The following is a 27,053-nucleotide window of genomic DNA, read 5'->3' as shown; positions in this document are numbered from 1 at the left end:
TAAGGACTACAGTTATGTTTTTTTTTTTAATTAATTTAAAACAATTCTTTTTCTCTGCTTTTCTAAATTTAGGGGTGGTGGCACTGAAATTGGAAGGGCCATTAAAGACGTCCTGCGAAAAGGTTTCCCAGGTGGGAGAAATGAAGTGCCTAAGATTATGGTTATTCTGACTGATGGGAAGTCTCAAGACAACGTTACTCTCCCAGCAATTTTTGCAAAGAAAAGTGGAATAACACTTTTCGCTGTTGGAATTAAATATCCTAAGTAAGGCAATGTTTCAGTTCTCTTTTTATTTTGTAAAATGTAATTACCAAGTATTAGTGAAGCGTAAAAAAGGTCTGGCATGTTAAATGTTTGATCATCATTTCATGTATTACAAATCCATATAGGTCCAGTCTGTTTGATAAACCTTTTAAGTTTTAACATGTTACTGAATGCTCAGTCCTTTTTTCATTTACTGGTTATAATAAAATATAGCTGGAAAATTTAGATCATGTATTAGATGACAGATTTTTTTTTTTATAAGGTTTGTGACTTGTTTGTCGTAAATACATGATGATAGAGGGCAACATCTGAAAAAGTTACAATTTTCCTTCTTCAAGTTCAATTAAAATTTTAGCAATGCTTCTGGCTTTTTATAAAGAGTCAGCCTAATGGAAATAAACACAACATGCAAATCCTTCAGTTTTCCATAAATACATCACTAGCCCACCGTTCAGGATGCCAAATGACACATTTATTTCCAGTCTATACACTGGCATTAACAAATAAATTAGTAAAATCCAATGCTCCAGAAAATCTGTCCAGCCTGCTTAGAAGACCAGGCTTTCTAATGCCAGTTTTATTTTTAGTTGTTAAGGTGTGAAATGCAACATATTGTATATCTTCATTGGGATTTGAGGTCCTTATATTTGGAAATCTCTTCTTTGTTATTTCATGAGATTCCATCTGTCATAATATTCATACTAAGGCTGGGAACCCCTGCATTCTCTTATTCCTTTATAAACGATTATTGCTACATTTACATTTCTGTTAGCTCACAGTCATTTCCCATTGATGTGTACTGTGCTGTCTATTAACTTGGCCGATCAATCAACCCAGATTCATTTACTTTACTGACTTACAATTCTGTCTGCCAAGTTCTGGAAAAGTATGTCAGTATCTCCATACAGTATCTTTAAATTTTACTTACTTTTTTATGATTCCATTATAAAAAATTCTTAAAAATAACTACATATTATTTAACTGCGGTGGTTTGTTTCCTACCTTGCGCCCTGTGTTGGCTGGGATTGGCTCCGGCAGACCCCCGTGACCCTGTAGTTAGGATATAGTGGGTTGGATAATGGATGGATGGATATATTATTTGATGTATGTGTTACTAAATAGCAAGTCCCAAAACAAAACCAAAGTCAGAATTATATCTATGTAGCCAGGTATCTGGCACATGTATGCAGCAGCACATTGTTCTGAGATTTTTCATGTAAGCAAGACAGAAATGTTGAGGTAAGTTTTTTATACTCAGTGGCAGTGGTGACATATTGCATGTTGATTAGTACATGCAACATAGAGTTTCAATGTAACCTTATAAACCTATTGACCCTATTAACAGTAAAACCATAAGGAACACACTATACAATATGTAACTGTAGGTGGTACTTTTAAGGCAGTACTAATGTAATCATATACTTAATCTCAGCTCTCAGGCAAATTTAGCTATGGAATATTTACTTGATGCTAATTGCATTATGTATTTCTCACCTTGAAGCAATGATAGCCACATCATTTTTTTTTTCTTTACATATTTTCAGGTGGAAAACACTGCACAGTCTTGCAAGTGAACCAAGTGAGATGTATGTTTTTTTTGCAGAGCATTATGATGATGCAGTGAATGGACTTTACACTACTTTAACACAAATTACTGTGTGCAGTGACATACATCCTTGTAGGTATAACTTTTGATAATTCTTAATATTCAACCTTCAGTGGCCATGAAGTGTAAAGAGGCCGCACTCCGCCACTGTACTGATCCCACTTCCAGTATACCAGTCTAAGGGTGTAGGAGACCAGAACCTATTCTATGGCATATCTCTGTTTCAAATCAACCTCACTTTATCTATTTACAGTATAGTTTGGAAGTAGCTATAAACTATTTTTCAACAAATAATGCAAACAAATAAAGTAACAGTTTAGTCATAACTTAAATATAAATATATGGTGGGTTCATGCAAGAGCATACGAACAAAGAACAAAAACCAGCAAAACATACATTTGATTTAGCTTGGTTTGCTATTTTTGTCTTCTATACAAAAGGCTCCTGATTTGTAAATTCTGTTTCTTTAAGCCTTATTTAAAGAATAATCCAAGGAAATATTATTGATTCTTATCAGACTTCTGGTCTTTTCAGCCAGATAGATGGATCAGTCCTTATCTAGTTTCTCAGCATTTTCTCCACAACATGCTTGCTCTCTCTTAACCCCCTGCACACATCTTCTCTGTCTGGTAATGTGTGTATGTATGTATGTATGTGTGTGTGTGTTTGTGTCACACGCTTTTTTAAAAAACAATGCTATTAATTACTGTAAGGTTAGTGTAGCTTTCCTAATGAATCTAATAGGAGAAGCTTCTAACAGTTAAAAGAATTTTCTTTCATACTTTCTGTGTGAGTGATTTACAGTAATGCCAATAACCAGAATATGTTTATTGGCTTTAACCTAACTATAAAGCTGCAAGTAATACAATTCATTAAACCAAAAATATAGTATTTACTTGACTGTTTGATACCTGTGGTCTCAAGTGGAAGTAATAATTTGTCATGATTACTCTTGAGTTCTCAGAATGTTTTAACTGATACATTTGGAAGAACATTAAGGACACTTGGTCTTTGTCCAGATGTTTTTGTCCTTCTTCAATTTAGTCACACTTGAATGCTTGTTGTAATAGTTTCACATGCAGTTGATCTACTTTGCTAGCATAAACTGTGATCAGTGGAGTTCTTTCTCCAGTAAGGTGGATGTGCTGTTCCCATGTGTGGTCTCTTTTGCTTGTGCACCACCCTGTACTTCCCTGTCCTACATTCAGTATTTTACATCTCAGAGTTATTTCTTCTGTCTTCACGATCATGGCATGTACTAATTTTCCACATGAAACTGTAAATTATTCTGTAATACAGCACCCATGTCCAACTCTGTTATAGATGGTCTTGTGCTCTTACAATCCAGCATTAGGCTACCATTTGAAGTAGGACACACCAGTCTTTGTTATGGCAGCAATGCAAAGCAGGAGGCATACCTTGGAGGAATGACAGTATACAAAAGATCTCATGCAGTCATACAGAGTTAATATACAGTAGAGGCATTACAGAGTTAACCTGCTCATGTCTTGGACGTGAGAGGAAATCTGAGTACTCTGAGGAGACCTACACTGAAAAGTTATATTTACTGTATTTTAGTTTGTGAGTATACATACATAGCTAAATTCTGCATAGTCAGTACTTTGGTGGACTCTGTGATTTGCGACTGTTTGCTGTGTCCTTCTCAGATTGTAAAGTTGAGTCCCGGTACTGCCTAAGGACCACTATCGAAGCTGAAAAAGAATTCCAAGGAAATCATATGTGTTGGAAAGGAAAACCTGAGGGACTGTATTCAAAACCAATGGCTACTCTATGTCCTTTTTACAGGTATGTATCTACAGGGTGGTCCAGATCTAATTATGCAACTTTTAATGCAATGCACCTCGGAAACATTGCCCGTTATCGAGAAAAGGCGAACACATCGCACCGCAATTGGAATCCATCACTTTTGGAATGCAGGGCAGGTGCTGCCATCTTTTGGCAACAAAAATAATTTTTTGTGAATTCTCTATGTAATAAAGTTAATAAGTTATAACGTAATGAAAATTGCATAATTAGATTTGGACCACCCTATACAGTATGTATATGTGTATCTATGTGTGTAAAGTATTATTTAGAAAACACCTTTGCTCAACGTGACCTCCAGAAACTGACAATCAAAGTATATTTAATTAATTTAATAACCTACAAATCTTTAAATGGCCTTGTACTTAACTACATCAGTGACCTTCTAAATCAATAGGCTCCTGTTCGCCTACTAAGGTCCTCTAATTCTGGTAATCTTATTGAACCTCACACTAACCTGCACTCTGTGGGTGACAGGGCCTTCAGCTCCATAGCACCCAGACTTTGGAATGACATCCCGAAATTAATTAGATCAGCTGACTCCATTCATTCTTTTAAAAAACAAATTAAAATTCATCTATTTAGGAAGGCTTTTAACTTAACATTCTGCCCTTTCTTTCAGTTTACCTCTCTGTTCAGGTGCTCAGGATAATTTGTGCATCTCTTATATCACAAATTAGGTTATTTGTTAGGTTTTTCTTTTAGTATTGAATTTAGTATTTTACTCTGGTTTATTGTCCTTTATTCTATTTAATGCTTTGTTATCTGTTTCATTGTTCTATTCAGGAAAACATTTGTCTCCAGTTGTTACATATACCCTGCTGTTTTTTTTTCTAAGACTCTATATAAATAAAATGTAGTATTATTATTATTTGGTTTCTCTAGCATGGGTTTTTTTCTTTACAACTGTCTTTCATTTTGTTTACCTGGCACACATGCATTTCTAACAATATTCAAATAATCCAACTAGTTTTCATTATTGCCTCCTCCTATTATCTTTAATCAATAACAGATACAGTATGTCACTATAATAAAATAAGAGATGACCAATGAGGTTTACATAGTAATGCATATTATATTTCTTGTAATTCACTTCCACTTTATCAATGTACAACAAAACCTCAATTATCCGTCAGGGGTCAGGACCAAGGCTGAATTAGAGGAGAGACAGATAACAGAACAGCTACTTTAAAACATGATATACAATAGCTTAGTTTAGAAAGTATTCATATTTATTTACAAAAAAAAATTATATTAACAAAATTAATTAATTCATATAATAGTGTATCGACCAGTGTAGTAAGAAAACACAACTCAGAGGTACTGGAGTTTTCTGTGTTTTACTTGGAGTCTTCCTTATGTAACAAATGGTGTCTTGTTTTATATTCCCATTATCTGGGTTATGGTGTAAACATCCAAAACAATGAAAGAAAGCTTACCCTACCAATCAGTTTATCATCTCTTGCCACTTACATTCCTTTTTTTCTCTATACCACAAACACTCCTGCTTATTGTTTCCTGACTCCCTACTCAAAACATCCTTCGGCTGCACCTTCCTTTCTCCTAACTTCTGCCACTCATGTCCATATCCATCCCTTCCAGAAAAGAAGCCCTTCACCCAGTCCCATCACTTACAGCATTCATCCACCCTTTCTGCTCCCCAACACAGCATCACAAGCTGCCCGCACGTCACAATATATTAACAAACCACTATTTGAAAATAAAAATTACAATGCAGAAGAACATTAACATTAATACAGAATAACATTACCATCAGTGGTTTCCATTTTCAATTTTGTTGGCATTACACTTTATATCGGTCACTGTTGTTTTTCTTCCTCTTTAAATAGAAGCAATACTTGAAATTCTTTCATCATTTTGCAAATATTTTAATAATTTGAAGTTTTTGTGCCAATTCTAACACCACACCCATACATTTATCGGCCATAACAATGTATACCTGTAGTAGTTTAATTATAACAAAAGAGAAAAGCTACAAAATGCAATAAAAACTGAAGGTACATAAGTGACACTGTGATTTTAAAGTGAAGCGTAACATGTGGTACTGGTGAAGAACACTACGTGCTGGCACAAGGGAGAGATGTTCTAATGTACACAGCGCACAGCGTACCGCAAAGCAGTACGGATAGTAGGGATTTTTCACATTTTTGCAGTTTTTGTGTTAATGTGTTAAATGTGTCCCTGCTGAAGTAAATATTAAATGTATAGTGCACTTTATATACATACTATATAAAGTACAGACGCAAACACATAAATCTTAAAAGGGACATTTTTTATATATTACTCTTACCTGAAATATACATGTCTCATATCACAGAAGATATACTAATAAGAGAGCCCTTAACATAGCATAACATATTCAAACACCCTTAATCCAACACAAGGTCACGAAGGTCATGAGGATCCTTATTTCACAGAATTACGAGAGAGAAACTAAATGAGAAGAAACACACAATAGCGCAAATCAATGAGTTCTTTCAGGATTCCTCATTAGCCCTGTGTAATTTGCCCACTTTATAATATACAAGCAGACTTAACATTGTTTCAACATCACCTCTTCTGTCTCTATTATTATTTTCCTTGGTTACCTAACTGCTACCAAGGATATTTTGACCAAGTCTTCCAATTTACACCAATGTCAAGCATTGCCTTTTTTATTCTTACTTCTAAGCTACTCTTAGCCCCACCTGCTAACTGACCAAATTTATGGGATTTCAGGCCATAGTGGTGTCCTGTGTTTCTTTATTCTTTGCACTCCGTGTCCCTTTAAAGATTCACTCATGCAGAACTTCTGCTGAGCTTCTGACACTTTTTTTTTTAAAAAGTGCTTTGCAAGGTCTATCAGCTTCACTTGATTTACATTCCCATCATCTTGAAGTATAATGACTATGACACATTCACCTGTGGTTTCTTTAGACCACATATGTAGATTTATATGATATTTGGCCATTCATGTGGACTTATGGTGTGTCAACACATTGTACTTCTCTTTGCCCCCATCTGTTGAAGATGTCCCCTTTTTTTGGATGCACTGGAGTCCAACTGAACTGGTAAAGTGAGGTCAGTGGAAGAAGCTACCTGGATGTCTGCTCTTTCTTATATGGTAAATGGTTTGTGTCAGTAGGCAGCACCATGTTGGCACCTCAGACAATGGTGCCTGTTTCGAAGGACATAAATGACAGGGGCTTCATGCTATTTGACCAATCAGAGAAGAGGCAGAAGGTAATTTAGTAGAAAGATCATGACAAAAAGTGACAAGGGAGAGTTATTCTGAGAGTGTTCACTTGGCAAAGTAGCCGAGTCACCTTACACAGTTTTCTTTAAATGAGTTACTGGGCATATTTCTAATGTGGCTGTGCGTATATGTGTTAATAAATACTTCTTTGCGTAAATTTGACAATGTTCAGCTACTGCGGTGGGTTGGCACCCTGCCCAGGATTGGTTCCTGCCCTGTGTTGGCTGGGATTGGCTCCGGCAGACCCCCATGACCCTGTATTCAAATTCAGTGGGTTAGTAAATGGATGGATGGATGGATGTTCAGCTATTTTATTAAAGTAAATCACTGGGAAACCTCTAAACCTATTATTACTTACTCCTTGCCATTATTCACTTGTTACAGATGGAAACGGATAAACAGCACAGTGCTGAGTCGATGTCATCGGACCATATGTCCAGGTATCAACTACATTGAAAATGTTGCACTTTATTTAATTTTCTTTATGTAAATGCACATATTGTGTCAGTATTGAATTATTATTTATCTTTTTATTATTAATATTTTATTGTTAAATGTTGTTTATGCAATACTATTTTGTTTCACATGCTTTAACACTAATGAAATTCAATTCCCTGAGTCTCTAGTAGTAGATGCTCTTTGCTGTACCTCTTCTAGAGCTGCTGTGTCTTTTTCTACCCCAATGCATTATCATTAGAGCCCTATACAGTCTTCATCAAAACATTTCTTGATTTATAATCAAGAGTTTATGCAATATTACCTATTACTTATTTGTCCTTACAATTGCTTTTGCACATTGCCTATAGAATATTGAGCCAGTGTAAATCCCTATATCCTTTTCAGAAGCCAAGTCCTGTAAGACTGTGTGGTCCATCTTGTATTTAGACCAAGTGTTCCTTTTCCTACACGTAGTACAGCTTTGCACCACATTAAACTGCATTTTCTCTGTATTTCCCCACTGTTGAAGAATGTCTGTATTTCGTATTGTTTTTCTGCATCTCACTCAGTATTGGACATCCTCCAGTTTTAGTTTACTTTCTATACTAGAATCATTGTCAGTCTGTAATTCATTCTCCAACACACTTAATGTAATTCGTTTAGAGTCTACCCTGGCAGCAACGCAGCATGAACAGGATGCCAGTCTGCCACAGGGCCAGAATTAATGTCATTAATATGCTTTAGAAAAATTAATAGACTTCACGTCATCACGTGGATTTTATTTATATTCACTTTCCTGGGCCCAATAACCAATCTAAATTCATCAGATTTCACCCTAACCTACCTAACATTTGTAATATAAAATTTAAAATGCTAATAGCTCTGCCATTATTTAAGTATACAACAATTAAACCTTAGGAAAAGTATAAAAGTGTGTATTGAGAGGATGGCTACTATCTGATGTGATTGAATTAACCTCATTGTTAGCCAGTCAGACATTAAGTGTGGTGTGCTGTGCAATATTATAACTAAGTTTAAACAGTTTTCTTAATACTAAGATTGTCAAATCAAAATATATAAGTAAGTCCATCCATCCATTATCCAACCCGCTATATGCTAACACAGGTTCACAGGGGTTCTTCTGGAGCCAATCCCAGCCAGCACAGGGCGCAAGGCAGGACACAAGCCCACACACACCCACAAGTTAGGATCGCCAATGTACCTAACCTGTATATCTTTGAATTGTGGGAGGAAACACATGCAGACACGGGGAGAACATGCAAACTCCACACAGAGAGGACCCGGGATACGAACCCAGGTCTCCTAACTGTGAGGCAGTAGCACTACCCACTGCACCACCGTGCCGCCGATGACAGAGATATCGACAATTTTAACAAATGCCTGTCTTTGTTTGAAATCCAGGGGTCATTTGTGCACATACAAGAGCAGATTTGAAACTCTATGTCGATTAGCACTTAGAATCAAAATGGAACCTTTCACACTTTTCAATCAAAGTCTAAACACCTCAGCTGCAGAATTTCAAAAGTAATACCTAAGAGACAAAAACAAAACTAAAAATAGCTGAATCACAAATATACTCACACACATAGAATTCATATGTGTTGGAATTACTTATGTTATGTCTTTATGGACACTTTGCTATTGAAGCAGCTACCGCAGCTTTTTTTCCACCACTACATTAGATAAAAATATCCTTTTTTGTCTCTGTTCCTACCACTTGAATACCTCTGCTTATCATCTCAGTTCTTGAGTTAAACTTTTCTTGATTACTTTTCCAAATCTTTGCAGAAAATCCAATCATATATCATTGCTTCATAAAAACATCACTTTCACTTAAAATTGCATAATAGGCACTAAGCTAATGGGCAAGGCCATTCAAGGACTAAACAGACACCAGCATTGACTGTGACTTCCAAAGAACCAGCATGTGGGCTAAGGTCAGTATCAAAATGTTTCAGTCAGCCCTCATGCACCGACGAGGACATATACAGCAGCCCTGAAATGATCTCAGAGGTAAAAAGCTACGTACGATTAATAAGAGACTTTCTTAGCCATTAAAATATCTATTTTGTCTATATTTAAAACAGGAACAGTGTCAGCCTGGGCAATCTATTAATAAGCAAAATTCCAGACCTACACATGTTGATTTAATACAAAGTTCCTAATAAATAAAAAAAAAACAAAAAAAAAAACTATAAGGCTTTTAGTGTCAATATCCAATAACTCATTTCTGCCTAATTTAGTTTTATAAGAAATGTACACCTTAGAGAGAGCAGGCCACTGTGCCCATTGTCGCGGCGAAAAATTGTCACCAAGAGGCTTTTTACCTGAAAATGAAGGCTATTAGGACTCAGGATAGGCAGACAGAGTTTTAAAGCTTTATTGCAATAAAACAACAATAATAACAACACAGACTCAACCCGATTCGGCCAAATGAGATTGAGCCCCAAACAGTTCAAAACTCAAAACTTATATAGTAATTTCTTATCACTCAAACCTTGTTCAATTAGCTCATTCTGCACCTGTCCCCACTGTCCATTATTCACCTCTAGTTTCTGTTTTTGCTTATTTCTTTCACTGGCCAAGGCCACTACAGACATTCTCTGTCTTCCATTTATGGGCTTTCCTCTCGTCACTTCCTCTTTCTCAGACTATTAAGCTGGTTTGTCTGATGCCCAAAGCTAAGCTTTAATTAAAAGGAAATATGGCATATGCCTTTATTTAATCATTTGCTCGGCATGCTTGACTTGCCTTAATTTCTGCGCTAAAGTTAATTTCTAATATATTCTTCTATATTTATTTATGCTAGTGACTGAATATACTAATTTTGCTTTCATGCATTACATCATCCTGACCTCGTTTGTAGCAACACCCTTCGCTGTTTTTCTGCTGATTCACCATTCTAGCTGGCCTCTTGCATGCCCACCAAGGCCATTTTCTACTGATAACATTTCTTAGCTCCTAACTTGCTGAACACAGGTGCACACACACGCCTCCTTCTTCTGTCCTTGGCAGTTTCTATGCGTCATCCTTTTCCTGTCCTGTTTTTTCCTTTCACACACTAGCAATTCTGCTTCAAGCCTAAAAAATAATGCAATATGACTGATTTTTTAGTTAACCATTTGCTTGACTTATCTTATTTGCTTAACATTCTAATTTATGCTAAATCTAATGTTTCAGAAGCTTTTAATTACTTTTATGGCTATTTATGCTAATATGCTATTTATGCTAATATATAAATTTTCCTCTTCCATACCATCAAGCCCTATCATGACCTTAGCTTCACTAGGCCAACGTTTTTAACCTCTCTACGATATTCTACTTTGTCATCTACTCTTTGTCTTTTATTTCTGGCCCCGGTCGTGGTACAAAGTTTCATCTTGCGGGACATGAAAGTATCTTTCTGAAAAGGTCACTTCTTGTCCCAGGTTTTTTTTTTTTTTTTTTACATACAGTAATAGAGAGAAATGTATCTGATAAAATTCCATATATATGAAAGCTAGAGAAAGCTTCCTTTCACTATGTTTGCTGGACCACTATGACATATATTATGGGAATGCATAAAATTGAACTTAATTTTGACAAAAATTTTTGCATACTTTTCAGACAACATTGATATCACAAATACTACTAATTCATGAATGGCAATATTACGTATACTCCTGGATAGCATTAAAGTGCATGGGGATTAATCAATTGTAATAACCAATACCGTACTACTAGAACTAGACTTAACTTCCTGAACTGGAAGAATCCCAACCCACCTTCTATAACTCGGTGGGTAAGCAACATTCTAGATTATCTCAAATTAGAGAAAATCAAATCCTGTGTTGTTCCCCATCCACAGAAGGTTGGCACACTCTCCTTGTGCTTGTGAAGATGATTCTCAAAAGTACATCGGATTGGCCCAACAACCCAAACATGTGCTGACTCGGTCGATTTACATCTCTGACACTGGCCTCAGAATGTGCCTTGTGTTTAACTGGTGTCTTTCAATGACAGCTCCTGTCATGTACCTGACACTGCCAAAAGAAAGAAGAAGGGAATTCCTGCCTCATGGGGGATTTGAGACATATGGAAATTTTATTCACTACTTTTCTTCTTTGTCACACTATTATCATACCCTACCGACAGTCACCTCTATGCATGCAACAATATTACATCAACTACTACTGTGTAACGTTGAAAATAATAATTAATTGATGCGAGTTTCCACATAATATATCCTTCCAGTAATTGTTTTTATGTCTAATTTGTCTTTAGATCCATGCGAATCCACTCCCTGTCAGAATGGAGGGACTTGCCTTACTGAAAGTGTTGAAGAGTACAGCTGTCTTTGTCCTCTGGGTTATGGAGGGGACAAGCATTGTGGTAAGACTTTAAAGCTTATGGAAGGCGATTATTGTAATTAGACTCCGCAAAACAAATATTTGTTTAAGAGTATAAACTCTATTTCCAGTATAGTCACTATCTGTGTGGCTTTTTTGGATGTTCTACTGGAATCTTCATGTCATTTCTTTGGAGGCTCTAGTTGTTCCCTACGCCTCAAACACTGCTGATTAAGTTCATTAGTAGCTTACTACATATTAGTGGGAGCAAGGCAAAAACAGACTCTTGTCATATTTATATCAATCATTTTTACCAGCATGCAATAAAACATTTATAATAACAGGCTCTCAAATTTATCACATAAAGAAGTGGTCTCAAAACTTCATGTTTACTGGTCGAACTTCCTCTGCGAATTGTTTAATTTTGTGGTATTTAAATAATTTTAACTGTCTTGTGCTGAAGCACATTTTGGATGGGTGATAAAAAGGCAGATTAACCAATGTACTTGTATTTGTGAATTTCCTTAAAGATGCATTTTATACAAGCATGGCACAACATCATCAAGCCTGCTTAATCCAATTCAGGGAAACAGGGAGCCATAGTTATCATGGCAGCATTGGCAGGAACCAGCAGTAGACATGGCGCTGGCCCATCACAGAAACAAATGAGCACTATCTCTTTATTTGGTAGCAAATTAAAATATTTTTTCCAGTTTTATTCATATGTTATTTTTTTCTAAATTATCATTAAGATGACATTTAAACAATAAAACAAATCAAAATAGTTTGTAATAGCTTAGACTAATTATTGTTTCCTTCTCTTTCAGGTGGAGACAGATATCTCAGTAAGTACTTCAGCCTGTTGCATTAAATCAAAAGTACCTAAAAGCAGAGAGATTTCATGTCATTTCATTTCACTTCACTAATCCCCAATCCCCTTTGCCCTCTAAGTACCTGCAGGGCTATCAGCTTGTGCAGTGGACCTCGTTTTCCTGATAGATGGATCTTGGCACATGGGCTTACATGGATTTCTTATGGCAAAAGATTTTATGAAAAGACTTGCTCATTCAGTCTTTGTTTCATCACATAAAGTTCAGATTGGAGTTGTTCAGTATGGTGATAAGGTTCATATGGAGATCAACCTGCAATTTTACCAAAGTATTTCTGAATTAAACAGACAAATTGATGGAATTTCCTTTAGGGGAGGGAACACATTCACAGGAAAAGCTCTGGATTATATGGCTCAACATGGCTTCAAAGTTTCTCAAGGAAGTCGAATGGAAGTTCCCCATGTGTTGATCCTATTGTCTAACTCCAAATCACATGATCTGGTGACTTTGCCTGCTGAACGAGCGAAAGAGAAGGAGATATTCATTCTAACTGTTGGTGGCCACAGGCTCTTTAATGACATGAACCTCATTACCGGAGATTCAAGAATGGTGTTTTCTTTCCACGATGAGCAGGAATTGTTCAACAAGGTCCTGGAAATGAGAACCAAATTATGTGGATTAAATTCCCCAGGTATGTAAAACATATTGAACCAGGTTTATTGTTGTGTGTGGCTTGACAAAATAAAACATGTGATGCATGTAACTGAATATTGTTTTTCCACTTACACATTTCTCAGAGAAGAATGCAAAATGTTCGTTTGTATAACATAATTTATAACGAACCCTAATGTGTACTCTTGCTGCATCTCCCCACACCGAGAACAATGGCACAGACACATTGTTTTTAAACATAAGGGAAGGAAAAACAATATAAACTAATTAAATGGGGAAAAACTCCCCACTGGCCTACCTGAAGATATGCTTAAAACATGTCCACGAGTTAGGGTAGCTCTTTGAAAGCACCATCACAACATTCCCATTCTTGCTTCTGTCTGTTTCTCTCTTTCTTGCAAACTTTCTTCAGACTGCAACAGAGATTTTGCCCAGAATTACCTCCCATTCAAGTGTCAATCTGCCTTTAAAGTTGAAATGGCTTTAGAACTCCTTTTGGAGCCATTCCCAGCCAGCCTATGGAATCACTTTCAGGGTGTGGAAAGTCTATAATTTTTCATAAAAGACATCTGGCTACATCTCCCTTTGTAGACTGCCACTGTCATTGACCTCAAGAGCTTCCAATAGTACACAAAATGCTATGTGTCTAATGCAGGCCCTCAATTGTCCACTACCTTAAAAAAAATAACTTAATGTTGCCCCCTGGTGCATGGTAGGGATAAAACATGTCAAATCCTCTACTCCTGATCTTCATTAAGCAAGCTAATCTAAGTTTCTACAACTATGGATATGGTGCTACCACTTGCCAGCTTTTTTCACCACACATCAAACTACTAACATCTTGTTCCATCTCATCCCAAAGTAGCTCCATTGGATTGAAATCTTTTAACTGAGCAGGCCATTGGTGTAAACTGAAGACACTGTTATGGTCATTGAACCAGGTACACTGATACAGCAAACACTGGCATGCTGTGCTCAGAGAACATTTAATTGCTATTAAGAGGGCTAATGTGCATCAAGAAAATAGTCCCCAGACAACTGCACTACCATCACCACCACCACTTGACTGTGCAATTGATATATGACAGAATTGAAAAATGGATTGATGGTACAGTATTTACAATAAATTCTGATCCTACCATTTGCACACTACAGCAAAAACTGAGATTAAGAAAACCAGGCGACATTTTTCCAATCTTCAACAGTCCAATTATGACGACCACTTGACTTGACTACTACCTTTCCCAACCACAGTTCATAATGTGCTTGATGCATCTACAGTCTTCCATGTGACTACTCCCTAATGTTTCCGCTAAGGCTGCCATCAATCTGCTTCCACCTTATTGTTGAAAAATTAACCTTAATGTATTAGCTGGCATCAGTTTCAGTAATTATCTCAATCCTATCATTTCACTACTTCAATTTGCTAAAACTGAAAAGATCCAGTTTCATCATTCTTTCCTTATAGCTCATACTCCAAAGTCTAGGACAAAGTGTAAAATATACAATACTAGGGGGCTTTGCTCACCAACCCCTGTGCTTGCGCTATGCGTCAGCCACTTTGCGTCTCTGCCGCTCATGTATGTGGATTTCACGTTCACCAAACAACTCATTTTTTAATTCTTGCGGATACGCCTCTTTAATTGAAAAGAAACACTACTTTTCCCTGATGGCAACACGAATTAGATGATCTACAAGTCTCCAACTTAAAGTTTAACTCCAAACAATATATTCGATCTCTTTTCTCTGTTCCATTATTTCACTTGGTAATAATTTCCTTTTGTTATCGCTAATGCAATCTTTACTATAATTCTTTGGAGACTTTCGTATTTTAGTACTTTCATTATCTCTAACCTGCTCTGCATGTGGATCGCGCCAACGTTTTTTTAACCTCTTTACGATGTTCTACTTTGTCATCTACTCTCTGTCTTTTATTTTCAGCCCCGGGCGTGGTACAAAGTTTCACCTCGCAGGACTTGTATCTTTCTGAAAAAGTCACTTCTTGTCCCAGGTTTTTTTTTTTTTTTTAATATACAGTAATAGAGAGAAATGTATCTGATAAAATTCCATATATCTGAAAAGTTAGAGAAAGCTTCCTTTCACTATTTTTGCTATGCCACTTCGACATTCGATCAGCTTTCGCCTTTTTAATGCTGCGGAGGTTTAAAGAGTGTATTACACCTTTTTTCCAATTGATGTTCTTCCATAAAGGGTGACGATATTCCCACATAGTGGACACAGAATAATTTCTTTCCATGATCCTTGTTGTGTTGCTCATCTATATGTATTTAAATTGGATTTTGTACAGTTTGAATGCTGCCTACATGCACAAAGGGCAAATAATTTACTGGTTGCCACAGTTCTGTAATAAATCCTGTGGCCGACGACATTATAATCCTCTCATGGATTTTTCTGCTGATAAGTGCATGCCCAGTGTAGGTGAAAGTTTATGTCATATGCATTGTTGGTCATTGTAATGTGGAAGAAGTTATTTTAGTAAATGACATGAAAACACTAATGTGGACGGAGATCACTTTAGTTTAAAAAGGCTGTTTTTAAATGAAAATGTAGCAGGGTCAACATTTCCTAAGCATACGGAAGCCATACTTGGTCACACAATAACCAGTTATGTACACAGAAATTCTGCATTCATAATCTGTTCAATCCAATGGAGTGTCTGTTCTAGAAGGTGTTTCCAGTAAATGCTGTAGTTATACATTCCTAATTTAATGCATGACTTTAAATGATGCCAGTGTTTTTGTAAAAATGCAGGTGCTGGGTGTTTATTTAATAATTTTAAATTAAATACAAGCACTGATAACTTAGAACACTTACTTATTTTTACAGGTTGTTTTTCAAAGTCCCTGGATCTAGTGTTTGTTTTGGATGCATCCAATAATGTTGGAAGAAATGATTTCCGGCTTATAAAAACCTTCATTAAAAATATAATTTCCCAATTTGATATCGACTCTGACCTCACTCAGATTGCACTGGTAATTTATAACAAGAAGCCACGAATGATTTTCAGTCTGGACACATTTGACAGTGAAGGGGCCATGAAAAAAAGTATAAGCCTTGCGCCATATTTGGGTGGTCATGCACAAACTGGAAAAGCTTTACGATTTGTATTAGAAGATGCAACAAGTACTAAGAAGGGAGCGAGACCTGGAGTTACAAAAGTTGTGCTTGTGGTAACAAATGGCCAAAGTGCAGATGATGTAAGTTCTACTGTGGATCAGCTATGGCAAGATGGCATTACTTTGCTTGTTATTGGAACTGGAGAAGCGCAGTCACCAGCTCTACTGAAAATTGCCAGAAGCCCCAAGTTTATGATTCCTGTGCCATCATATGAACATTTAAAGCATTATGAAGCTAACTTAGTACGGAAAATATGCAATGGTAAGAACAACAAAATGGTCAACGGGCATTCTGATTTCTTGTAGCACACCTAAAACTATACAACACATAGCTGTGTATGTGGATATCCACATCATGGCATTTCCACTGGAGAGGAATCATAAGCAACAAAGTGAAGTGCCTCGGAATTTAAAACCACAAGGCTGCTGGTTCATTACACTTGTGCCCTTTCCATTGTAATGAAAGGTTTGGTTTGGTTCGAGACTGTTCCTGTCTTGTACCTAGGAGTCCCAGAATAACCTTCAGTATTCTGTAACTGTGGACTGGATAGATTAGTTAAATGATACAAAAAAAGTAGTTGTAGGAGTCAAAATAATGCAAAATTACAAAAAAAAACTAACCTTAAAATTTAGTATGGATTCTCAATAAAAAAATGTATCATCCCCTCCCTCCATTAATGGGATGCCAAAACTAGATGACATATCTATCCACAACCAAATCTAAAATGAAATGTACAGTATCAAAGTCTAAGTGAAACTTTCTCTTTTTTTAATTAACATTTAGTAAAATACGGTGGTTTGCTGCCTCAAACAGAAAACAAGTTTCCTCTGAAAGACTGGCAAGATTTGTGAATTTCAATCTGTTGAGTTTAATCATACCATAGACACAACATTTCTAAAACTTCTCAAAGAAAGTTAAGGCTGTGTCTGCACTGTACCTTAATCATTTGCTGTCATTTGTTTCTGACAACACCTTTCATCTAACATTTGATTAAAACAGTTTGAGTAGGTATGGCAACATTTTGGTGGTAGTTAAGGGTCATTCATTGGATACTGAATGGAGTTGCTTGAAGAATATCGGAGTTGATTGTTTTTTGTCTTGACAGCATTAGCCAGGATATAACAAATGAAAAATATAGCACACAATTTTGGCATAGCATACACCACTATAAAGAAATGTAAATTCTATTGGGGGTACTGACTGACATCACAGCTGCAAAATATATTAAAATAATTAATGAACAAATGTTTACAGTAGAAGGTAGCACAGGTGAAAAATGATATTGATAGTCACGGTCACCTGCTTGTGCTCAAATTGTTTACAAAAATACAAACATAACACAGGCTTGCCATGTTAAAAATAAAAGTTCCATATTTTTCAAGTTAAAGTTTTTTTTTCACAAACATGCTGCAAACACGCATTTGCCATATCAAATTGTGTTCTAAAGTTAATCACTTTAAATACATTTTAAAAAATATTGTGCTTGCACTGGCGCTTTTCATTGTTTGCTATTGGGTAAAGAGTTAAAGTTTAAAAACTTAACAAACACGTCCATTTTACAAGTTGTTGAGTGTTGAACATTGTCTTGTGATTACACACATACAGTATACAATATTTAATACTTGTCACTTTTAGACAAAAAAAAAAAAAAAAATTCACACTTAAAAGAAATCATGGCCATGCACAATGGCTTAGCACTTCGCTTTCCTGGATAAGAACCTTTCACTCTGCTCCAGGGTGTGGTTTCCTCTGAAAAGACCAAATCACAGTATACTTTTCGTGCCACGTGGTTGGTTTTATTTTTATGTACTTCTGTACTTATGTGAGAATTTGCACAAGCAAATAAAAAACATATCCTTATCATGAGAAAAACATACCAGAAATATGCAATAAAATTATTTCCTGATCACTTTTGTTGTCACAAACGTGCGCCGTAAACATGGAAGGCGTGGATCAATACTTGACAGCTGTGTTGGCTGGAAAAAATGAACGTATTTATAAGTTTATAACCTCTTCCTCCATGCCCCATAAACTCCATTGTAAAGCGCCACAGTGGGCAAGATATATACATTTTTAATATATAAAGTGCTTAACTTTAGAGCACCATTTCACATGGCAAATTCATATTGTCAAACTTGGGTCGTAGGGTTGCACAAGAGACTGGAAGACAACACCAGATTTCCTAGGAAAAATAAACTTATTGTTGAGCACACCAGAACAGTTTCAAAGCTTTTCTCCAAATAAGAGCTTTTATTTCAGCACATAAGATACAGGCAGTGATAAGGGCTTTAGTTCCCTTCTTCAGTTTAAAAGAACACAAAGACTTCTTTCTCGAGCGGATTGAGTGGCTTGAGAGCAGAAAGGCAGGTGAGAGCTCAGCTTCAAATGTTCTAAACATCGTGCAACAAGCACATTAGGCGGTGATTGTGCAGCTGATCCTATGGAGGGCAAGTTAAGTGTACTTGTTTCCTATTGAAATACTGTTATAAAGGACTTTTTGAAGAGCAGCTGTGTTAAGTTTGCTTATCTGCCACCATCAGAGGTGACGATTAGGTGGTGTCGGCAGTCACAATATATACGGTGTTTATGAAGAAATTACTTGGACGTGAAAAATACCACACGTTTATGTGCTTTGAGCATAGCAAAAGGGGTTTTACCATAACATATTGTGATTCAGCACTTCTTTATTCTTTAACTAAACCTGGACATCTTTTTGAGGTTGATTTTAAACACAAATCTAATCTGTCTTCTTTCAAATAAATATATTAAAACTAGCCGTGTAAGCCCGTGCTGTAAAACGCCCGGGCTTCTTGAAACTATTGAAATAGTCAGAAAAAAACTGAAATGCAGAGTTGGTAGTTTCGTTTTGCGGACATGCTCACCCCCCTTGTCTATCAGCAGCTAAGCGAGTTTCTCTCTCGTTGGTCTTACCTCTGCAGTTTCACTTTAGTGACGGAGTCGCCTTCATGCTGTAGCCTCGTACTTCTTTCTTCTTCTGACTCATTAATTTGCGGCAGCCTTGCTGGCTGTTTGAGCTTCACGCTGTAGCCGTGCACTTCCGGGCCAGACAGTCCATGCGTAGACGTCTATATGTAAGACTTAAATTTAATTCACTTCACTTTTATTCCACCTATCCTACTGAATGTTGCCGTAGTAACATGCCAAGCTGGGCATGCTAACTCGAGCAGTTTCTTAGAGATCGACCTGAGGAAATCGCAGACATTTCTATGCTATTTCATTTCTAGAAAACTGCACAGAAACAGGGATTCCAGGACACAATATTAGAGCTAGGATTTAGTAGTAGTTGCCAGCAAGCCTTCAGGGGGTTTGATGTGGGTTGGGTTTTGGTGGGTGGTTGACTGGTGAGCGCCAGACTGGATCTTGTGGTCTATAATCTACTTTCAGGTCTCCAAGATTTGAAAAAATTAAAATAAATTCATTTTGGATGAATATAATAAACTTGCCACAGCAATCATTATTTTTGTAAATACTTCTAAACAGAACAGTTTTTTATATATGTACCTTATCTCTGAAATAAATGAGCAAAAAAATATGATCAAAATTCTGTTAAAGTTCTCAGTGTGAAATGTCAATGAATTCCACAAGATTTTTGAATAAAGTTATGAAAACCTCTAAAGATATTTCCTGTCACAATAAATGAATAAAACACAGTTTCTCTTTTCAAATGATTTTACCGACTTCAAAGTTTTAATAGAATCCCAACACTACATGTCATTAGGATACACAGTATTCCTGGAAATTCTATTCAGTTCAGATACTCCCTTTCATTCCTTACTTGAAATACCACGTCAGAAAAAGATTTAATATGAAGTAACCTCTCAAAGATAATAAAAATCCAAATGATTCAACACATTCAAATGAGTAAAGACAACTTTGATAAACACTGATACAAACATCTGCCAAAAAAATCAATTGTTCTTTATAAAGCAAATGAAATTTTCTGTCATTTTAAATAAAATGGCACATCCTCTTTTCATTGTCTTAAGGTAGATGGGTCTTGATACATCAAACAGCAAAATATGACCACACTTATGCCAGCAGTGTAGTGTACATTAATAAAACAGACTTTTCTCTATGCAGTAGTGTCTTAAGCATTGGAACAAACAGAAATTTTACAACACCACCATCGTGAACCTGCTTTGCTGGCACATGACAGAATGGATCCATTCACATTTTGCCTCAACTTCATCTTCCTATTAACATTAATCAACAGGGGAAAAGATTATTAATCAGTTCAGTAGCTGTATTTATCAAGCGTCTCATAATAGGAAAATGGTCCTAATTGGCTGAAAAAATCTCACAGTGACACAAATTTGGTCCTCATCTTAGGAGAGTAAAAACATTTTATTAATTCTCCCAAGTTAGGAAACTACTAACTTCACTAGGGTATATGATAACTCATGAGCTGTCCTAACTAGCTAGGAGATGCCATTCAAAGTTTGGCTCACACATTCGGGGAAAGGCTGAATGGTTTAAAAAAGCTGGACAACCATGAACTTGTAAAAAGTTGCTGATTTGACAAAATTTGAATGTTATTCATAACAAATTACATGATGTGGGGTGAATCCATGTGCTGTCAATGAAAATTAAATTGTAACGTTACACAATAAAATACAGCTTTGCAATAGTGATCATTTTGGGTATGTGACAACCAAGCATTTCTCGAATTTTGCACCAATTTTTAAAAAGCCCTTACAGCACGTGAGGTAATACACAGATTAATAACATTCCCCCACCACTCCTTATGAGTTACTATTAAAGCAAGCTACATTCATGCAAATTGATACACTCATAAAAATCATTGCCCCAAGTGTGGATGACCGCATATAATGTGAAATGCAATGCATTAAATAGAGCGTCGCAGAAGATCAGTATTATTCTAGATGTCACAGTGAATTGGCAACAATAATGTGCAACTTAGTGCAATATCCTAGTTTATTAGGTTTTCCCTCTTCTTCTACTACTACTACTTTGATTATTATTATCATCATCTGTGGAGCACAGCCTTAGTGTTAGTATTGGACAACTACAAAACATCATCAGGAATTCCAGCTTGCACCTTGGAGTATCATGAAATCGTGACATCATTCATTCTTAAACGTGAACTTGAACCCCATGCTGAGAGTAGGTGTGGTATTTATAAATACTTCTTATGTCCTACTCTGAGACAAGACAAATTCTTATCCTATGTGACTTTTGGGGCAGCTCATAGGAGTTATTCTGAGACACTTGATAAATACAGGCCCAGGTGATGGTTTTATCTAATTTTCCACTGTCCAGTGGTCCTTACCTCGCAGCAACTGAACTTCTTTATTAAGTTCCTTCACATAAAATGTGAAAAGCAACTAATGCTATCATCATGTCTATCTATATGAAACAAATCAGCTCCCAGTGGACTGATATGGTTGAAATATGTTATACTCATTCTTCATGGAAATTTGTCACAAAAGTTCCATTTTCACTTAGATATCTAGAACAGAGTACATTGCACAAATTAAAGCCTGAAAATCTCACATTTAAAATTATTGACAAATGATAATATCGGAAATCAGCCGCAGCAAGTGTGTAGTACCACTTAAGCATAACCTCCGTTGACTTATATTCAAGCTCACCGTAGATTCTGTGTTGCTTTGTTTGTATTTGTATAAGTAAATATTATTAGGTGAGCTTCAGTTTAAGGAGACAAAATTATACAATAAATTAATCTGATCAAATCCTATATACAGTATCTGGAATTATTGACTATAATTATTGATTGTATCATTACTCCTTTCATGTTCTGATTCAGTATAAATTCAGCTTTCTAGCTAGTGTCAGTTATAAATGCCACTATTTAATATAAAATAGTGGAACTGTGTTCAAACAGACAAAAAGTTGTAATTTTTTTTTCTTAAAGTTCAATGTAAAAAGAAACCTAACACACAGACTAAACTGAATAAAAAAATGATGAACTGAGAAAAGATACTGTAAGTCTGTGACATCTTATTTACAGGTGTATGCCCACCTTTGTGGACCCCTCCCTTGAACCTGTGATTTTTATCATTTTTCCCTACCCATGGCATATCTTTGTATTTTACTGTAAATCAACAATTACATTATAGTTTTATGAACTGCTTTATATCCTCTGATTTACTGCAAATTCAGCTTTCCACTCATTTCAGGAACTGTGAATAACATTAGGCTGTATTTATATTAATATTAAATACAATAAAGAAAATAGAGTGCAAAGACAAAATGAACAAAAATCTGCATATTTTAATTTTTAAAACAATGCAAAACAGTTAGAATGAATGAAATAATAAAAACAAAAGAGTCTGTGCTGTCTTTATTAACCAGGATAAGTAGTATATGTCCACTTTCTGTAGCATAGCACTCTTAGATCAGTGTTTGACATTAAATATTACATGTATGTCTAACTTCATTCTACATCACAGCATTCTGTTTGCACACACACTCAACAAAAGAATGATGACTTGCCAGGCAGAATTCAATAGCAGCCCCAGGACTGGAATAGCCATAATGAATTTGTGGTACACATTCTTAACTCTTTTAGGGCTGATTTTTGTTTTCCTTTTCTCTCAGGGCTGAATATTTTTTCCCAAAAACTCAATTTTCTGAAAAGCATGTAAAGCAATAGTTTTTCACATCTATTAATGTAAAATGTCGGTTGCTGCATGCAGCGCCTTATTTCAGCATTTTAGCCATGTCTGGCTGCTGCGACAATGTCAGCAGCTGCATGAGGGTGGCGTCGCCAGAACAGAGCACAGCTGATGCCGGTACGTCACTTTCGTTTTAGTTCTCGATCTCCAGACCACCTGCACCAAAACTGAAGTCCGACAAGTCAGAGTCCAATTCAAAATAATAAAATATATGCAAAATGTCACCCACTGAGTATTTTGCTTTGCACATTCACTTTGCTTTCTCGCCAGACGTTGATGCCATTCTAGGGATTGTTTATGCTACTCACACACATGCAGGGATTTAACATTCCTCCCACCAAGGACAGTCTACCTATACAGCAATGGTGAGTTTTGTCATCGTTTATAGCTGATTATCACCCTCTACCCATGGATGTTGACTTTAGTTATCATCTGCTCTCAACCCTGTTGTCGACAAAAGTCAACATCCGCCCTAAAATAGTTAATGCACAAAAAAGAAAATGAAAGAATACATGAAAATGGCAACAACTAAGTAAGACAGATAAACTTACATACAAATAACCTGCATATTATTTGCACTGTAGATTACAGCTATAGAAAAAGAAACCGTGTTGGCACAGATGATATTTTCTGGTTTTCTTTGGCTGGCAAAATTATTTCTGGGTCTGCTACTGCTGTAAACATTTTCCTGCAGCAACTTTGTTATGAAATAAAAACAAATTACTAACAATAAATTATTCTGTACAAAAGTATAGGCAAAACTTGGTGTTGACACAATGACAATGTTCAAGATGGCTCAAGAGATGTTGATGCCATCTTAGATAATTTCCTAAATGTTTTACTTGCATCTGTGGACCTGAGGAATATCCATCTTGTTTAAAAAAAAAAAAAAAGTTTAAAAAAGCCTTTGAATGGCTGATAAAATAAAAAAAATATAAAGACTTCATCAGTGTAAGTGCCATACCAACAAAGTGGTAGTATCGCAGTTGGACTGGTCATAACTGTACATGCAAGTGTCATACTATATATTGTTGAAAAACTCAGAATGTTTGTTTCTACATGAAATTTGAATATTTTTATATTCAACATTAACATTATATATAGCTTATCTATAATAAATAAAGCAGAACACTGTAAACTTCCTGCCAGGCAAATCGACAGAGGTTTCATATCTGTGAAATGGCACAAAGACAAGTGTTACATGTTTGGAAATGGCAGGATCACAAATTTTACTTGACATGTTTTGATTTTTATAGCTGATCTAAAATAAATAAAGCAATAAAAAAAAGATATGGATCTATAAAGCAATCCACTGTCAAGGAAACAGGGGATGTAGTGAATATCAAAGGTTTCTTGATAGTTAAAAGGCACATTGACTATTGTGATGCTGTATGTTGTTGGATTCTGTCCTCTTCAGTAAGAGCTGATTTGATACCTACAAGCGATCTATAATTTAAAAAAATTATAATGAGGGTGTTGCAAACATGGCAGCAATGTCAGCGCTGACACACTCTTTCATTATCTTTGTAACTGTAAAAGTAATAAATATAAGTAAGTAAAGCAAAAACTCACTTATCTCAATAATTATCTCCCTTAGCTTTTCATAAGATTTGTTTTTGGTACAAGATGCCTGAATCTGAAAGAGATTGGAATCTTAAACTGTTTTAGATTTGTACCAGGGCACTGAAAGCTATTTTAAGAAAAAGAGAGACAGACACAGTCAGACGACAGGCTATATGTTTGAATACTACAGAAGAGGACTTAAGAAAAATGAGGCACCAAAACAAGAAAACTCGCCAAAAATGAAGGTCTTAAACAATGATGATAGAAACTAAAGAATCTAAAATAACTGTGACTATTCTACCACAAAGAAGCAGTATGCTGATACATTTTGTAGATGGAACATGAAGACTTGTACTATCATATGGAAATTGGTCGCAAATGGAAGTTTACTACAATACTACAATAGGATATTGAGGTGACACCACATTGCATTACACCAAAAACAACCTTAAGGCTGTGTTTTGTGCATATTACAATATTTCTCTGATACTATAAATTATCTGCAAAGTGCCACAATGACCTACTACCCATCAAAGCTCAATACATAAAATAAATTTTAGCATGGGTAGATTTTACCTGCCCACATCGGGTCTTTCTTAAAAAAAAATATGAAGTAAAATTAATAATGAGCTCTCCACAACCAACAACTAATAACTGTACAAGCCATGTAATTTTTACATCACTTGAATTGGAAGCTGGTGTCTATGAAAGTTATCTTAGCCATGACAAATTTATTTTGGCACAAATTTAAATGGCACAAGTTGCAAATTCTGACTAGTTCTATTTTTGATGCCACTGTTACATGTGCAGAGGAGAGATGCTGGGTATATTGGAAGAAGGATGTTAAGGATAGAACTGCCAGGTAAGAGGAAAAGAGGAAGATCTAAGAGAAGGTTTATGGATGTGGTGAAAGAAGACATGCAGGTGATGAGTGTAACAGAACAAGATTCAGAGGACAGGACGATATGGAAGAAAATGATCTACTGTGGCAACTCCTAACTGGAGCAGCCGAAAGAAGAAGTTAAACCAAGCTGAAAGCTGAAGGAGTGTGACATTCAATAACACCTTTCATTAATATTCTTTTATAATGTTTGTGGTTCAATTTGTTTTTAACTTAAACTACACTGTAAATGCTTATCAAGGAAAAATAAAAAATCATAAAAAATAATCCTTTATCGATTTAGTGTCATCAGGTTTATTTCCATGTCTATACTTAACATACTGGATTGACATATTCTAAATTCTGCCCTCTGAAAACCTAAGCTCTGAACTGTTTATTAGCTATGGTTTGGAATAAATGATCAGGGGAAAGATTAATTCTGCGTATATTAAGGTCTGTTGCAAAGCCCCTGGCCTTTTGATAAAAGAAAAGTGAGAGTTCTCTGTTGATTACAAAGTTGTGATAGATAGTAGCAAGCCGTGTACATAACTTTAACTGAGACCTTTTATTTCCTAGATCCATTGCTGCTGCAAGAGCAAGGTGATAATAACCAGCTGCATCATAAGGGTCCTATAAAACAAAAAAGCAAGAAAGAACAAAGATGTTTTAAATATAAATTACCCTGCTGAAGCATATTACCACTATACAACTGCCATTAAAAATATCAGTAAAGAATGTTTATTAGTAACTGAATATATATATATATATATATATATATATATATATATATATATATATATATATATAAGCACTTTGGTAAATTATGTTAAGCATTTTTAACAGATCAAAAAGAACATTTACTATCATAACTAATATGAAGACATTCAATGTATCCAGTTTACCGTATATGCCTATGCCCACAATTTTTTTTTCTGTACCTCTAAATTGCACACATTCTAACTACATAATACAGTGATTTTCAGCATTCAGTCCTCAGGGCCCACTGGCAGTGCAGTTTTTTGTCCCAACCCATTTCTTCTCTTAATTGGGCTCCTACCTTAATTAAGCTAACAGTTATTTCTCAGTTTCTATGATTTTTACAACCATGCAGAAATTACATTTACATTACAAAAACTGGCTTGCTGTATTTTTACTTAATGAAGCAGGACTTTGTGTATGTGTTACATGGTTATGAATTGATTCTTTTTCCATTTTTTTTAATGTTCTGGTTATTTAGACAACTGGGTAATACTGAAATTGTTGCTCTTTTCAGAGTCATTTACACCAGTGTCTGCTTTGCTCAGCAATAATTGTCTCTATTCAGATAATTAATAAAACATACTCCCAAGTAAAAAATGAAAAGAAAAAAAAAACATCTAAAGAGCCAGAAAAAAATACAAACATGTCTTAATTTTCTATAAATGTCAATCTGACACTACTACACTTCCCCAAATGTAAAATAAAAGGAAAAAACTGGTCAGCTAATTAAACAATGAGATCAATGAAAGATAACGATGACTGTCTGACTGAGAAACTGTTTGGAAATTGGACCT

The 27,053-nt window shown here is 35.8% G+C and overlaps 2 protein-coding genes across 5 annotated transcripts in view; one reads left to right on the top strand and one right to left on the bottom strand.

The window, feature by feature from the left end:
• The window catches only part of LOC120527789 (von Willebrand factor A domain-containing protein 2-like), a 36,269-nt gene extending 16,221 nt beyond the window's left edge, over positions 1-20,048 (top strand). Inside the window, exons 7-14 of the mRNA XM_039751612.1 lie at positions 73-264; positions 1,809-1,942; positions 3,538-3,676; positions 7,335-7,390; positions 11,673-11,780; positions 12,565-12,582; positions 12,689-13,258; positions 16,087-20,048. Of these exons, the coding sequence (XP_039607546.1) occupies positions 73-264; positions 1,809-1,942; positions 3,538-3,676; positions 7,335-7,390; positions 11,673-11,780; positions 12,565-12,582; positions 12,689-13,258; positions 16,087-16,682 (1,813 nt within the window). The 3' untranslated portion in view covers positions 16,683-20,048. The remainder of the gene's footprint in view (positions 1-72; positions 265-1,808; positions 1,943-3,537; positions 3,677-7,334; positions 7,391-11,672; positions 11,781-12,564; positions 12,583-12,688; positions 13,259-16,086) is intronic.
• Positions 20,049-25,559: 5,511 nt separating this feature from the next.
• Positions 25,560-27,053, bottom strand: part of LOC120527788 (SH3 domain and tetratricopeptide repeat-containing protein 1) — a 69,033-nt gene continuing 67,539 nt past the window's right edge. For all 4 annotated transcript variants that reach the window (XM_039751605.1, XM_039751606.1, XM_039751607.1 and 1 more), the window contains exon 17: positions 25,560-26,130. In XM_039751605.1, coding sequence (XP_039607539.1) covers positions 25,879-26,130 — 252 coding nt within the window. In that variant the 3' untranslated portion in view covers positions 25,560-25,878. The remainder of the gene's footprint in view (positions 26,131-27,053) is intronic.

Source organism: Polypterus senegalus, chromosome 4, assembly GCF_016835505.1.
Source record: "Polypterus senegalus isolate Bchr_013 chromosome 4, ASM1683550v1, whole genome shotgun sequence".
NCBI lineage: Eukaryota > Metazoa > Chordata > Cladistia > Polypteriformes > Polypteridae > Polypterus > Polypterus senegalus.
The sequence above is the reverse complement of the archived record's forward strand: the minus strand, read 5'-3'. Positions and strand labels throughout refer to the sequence as shown.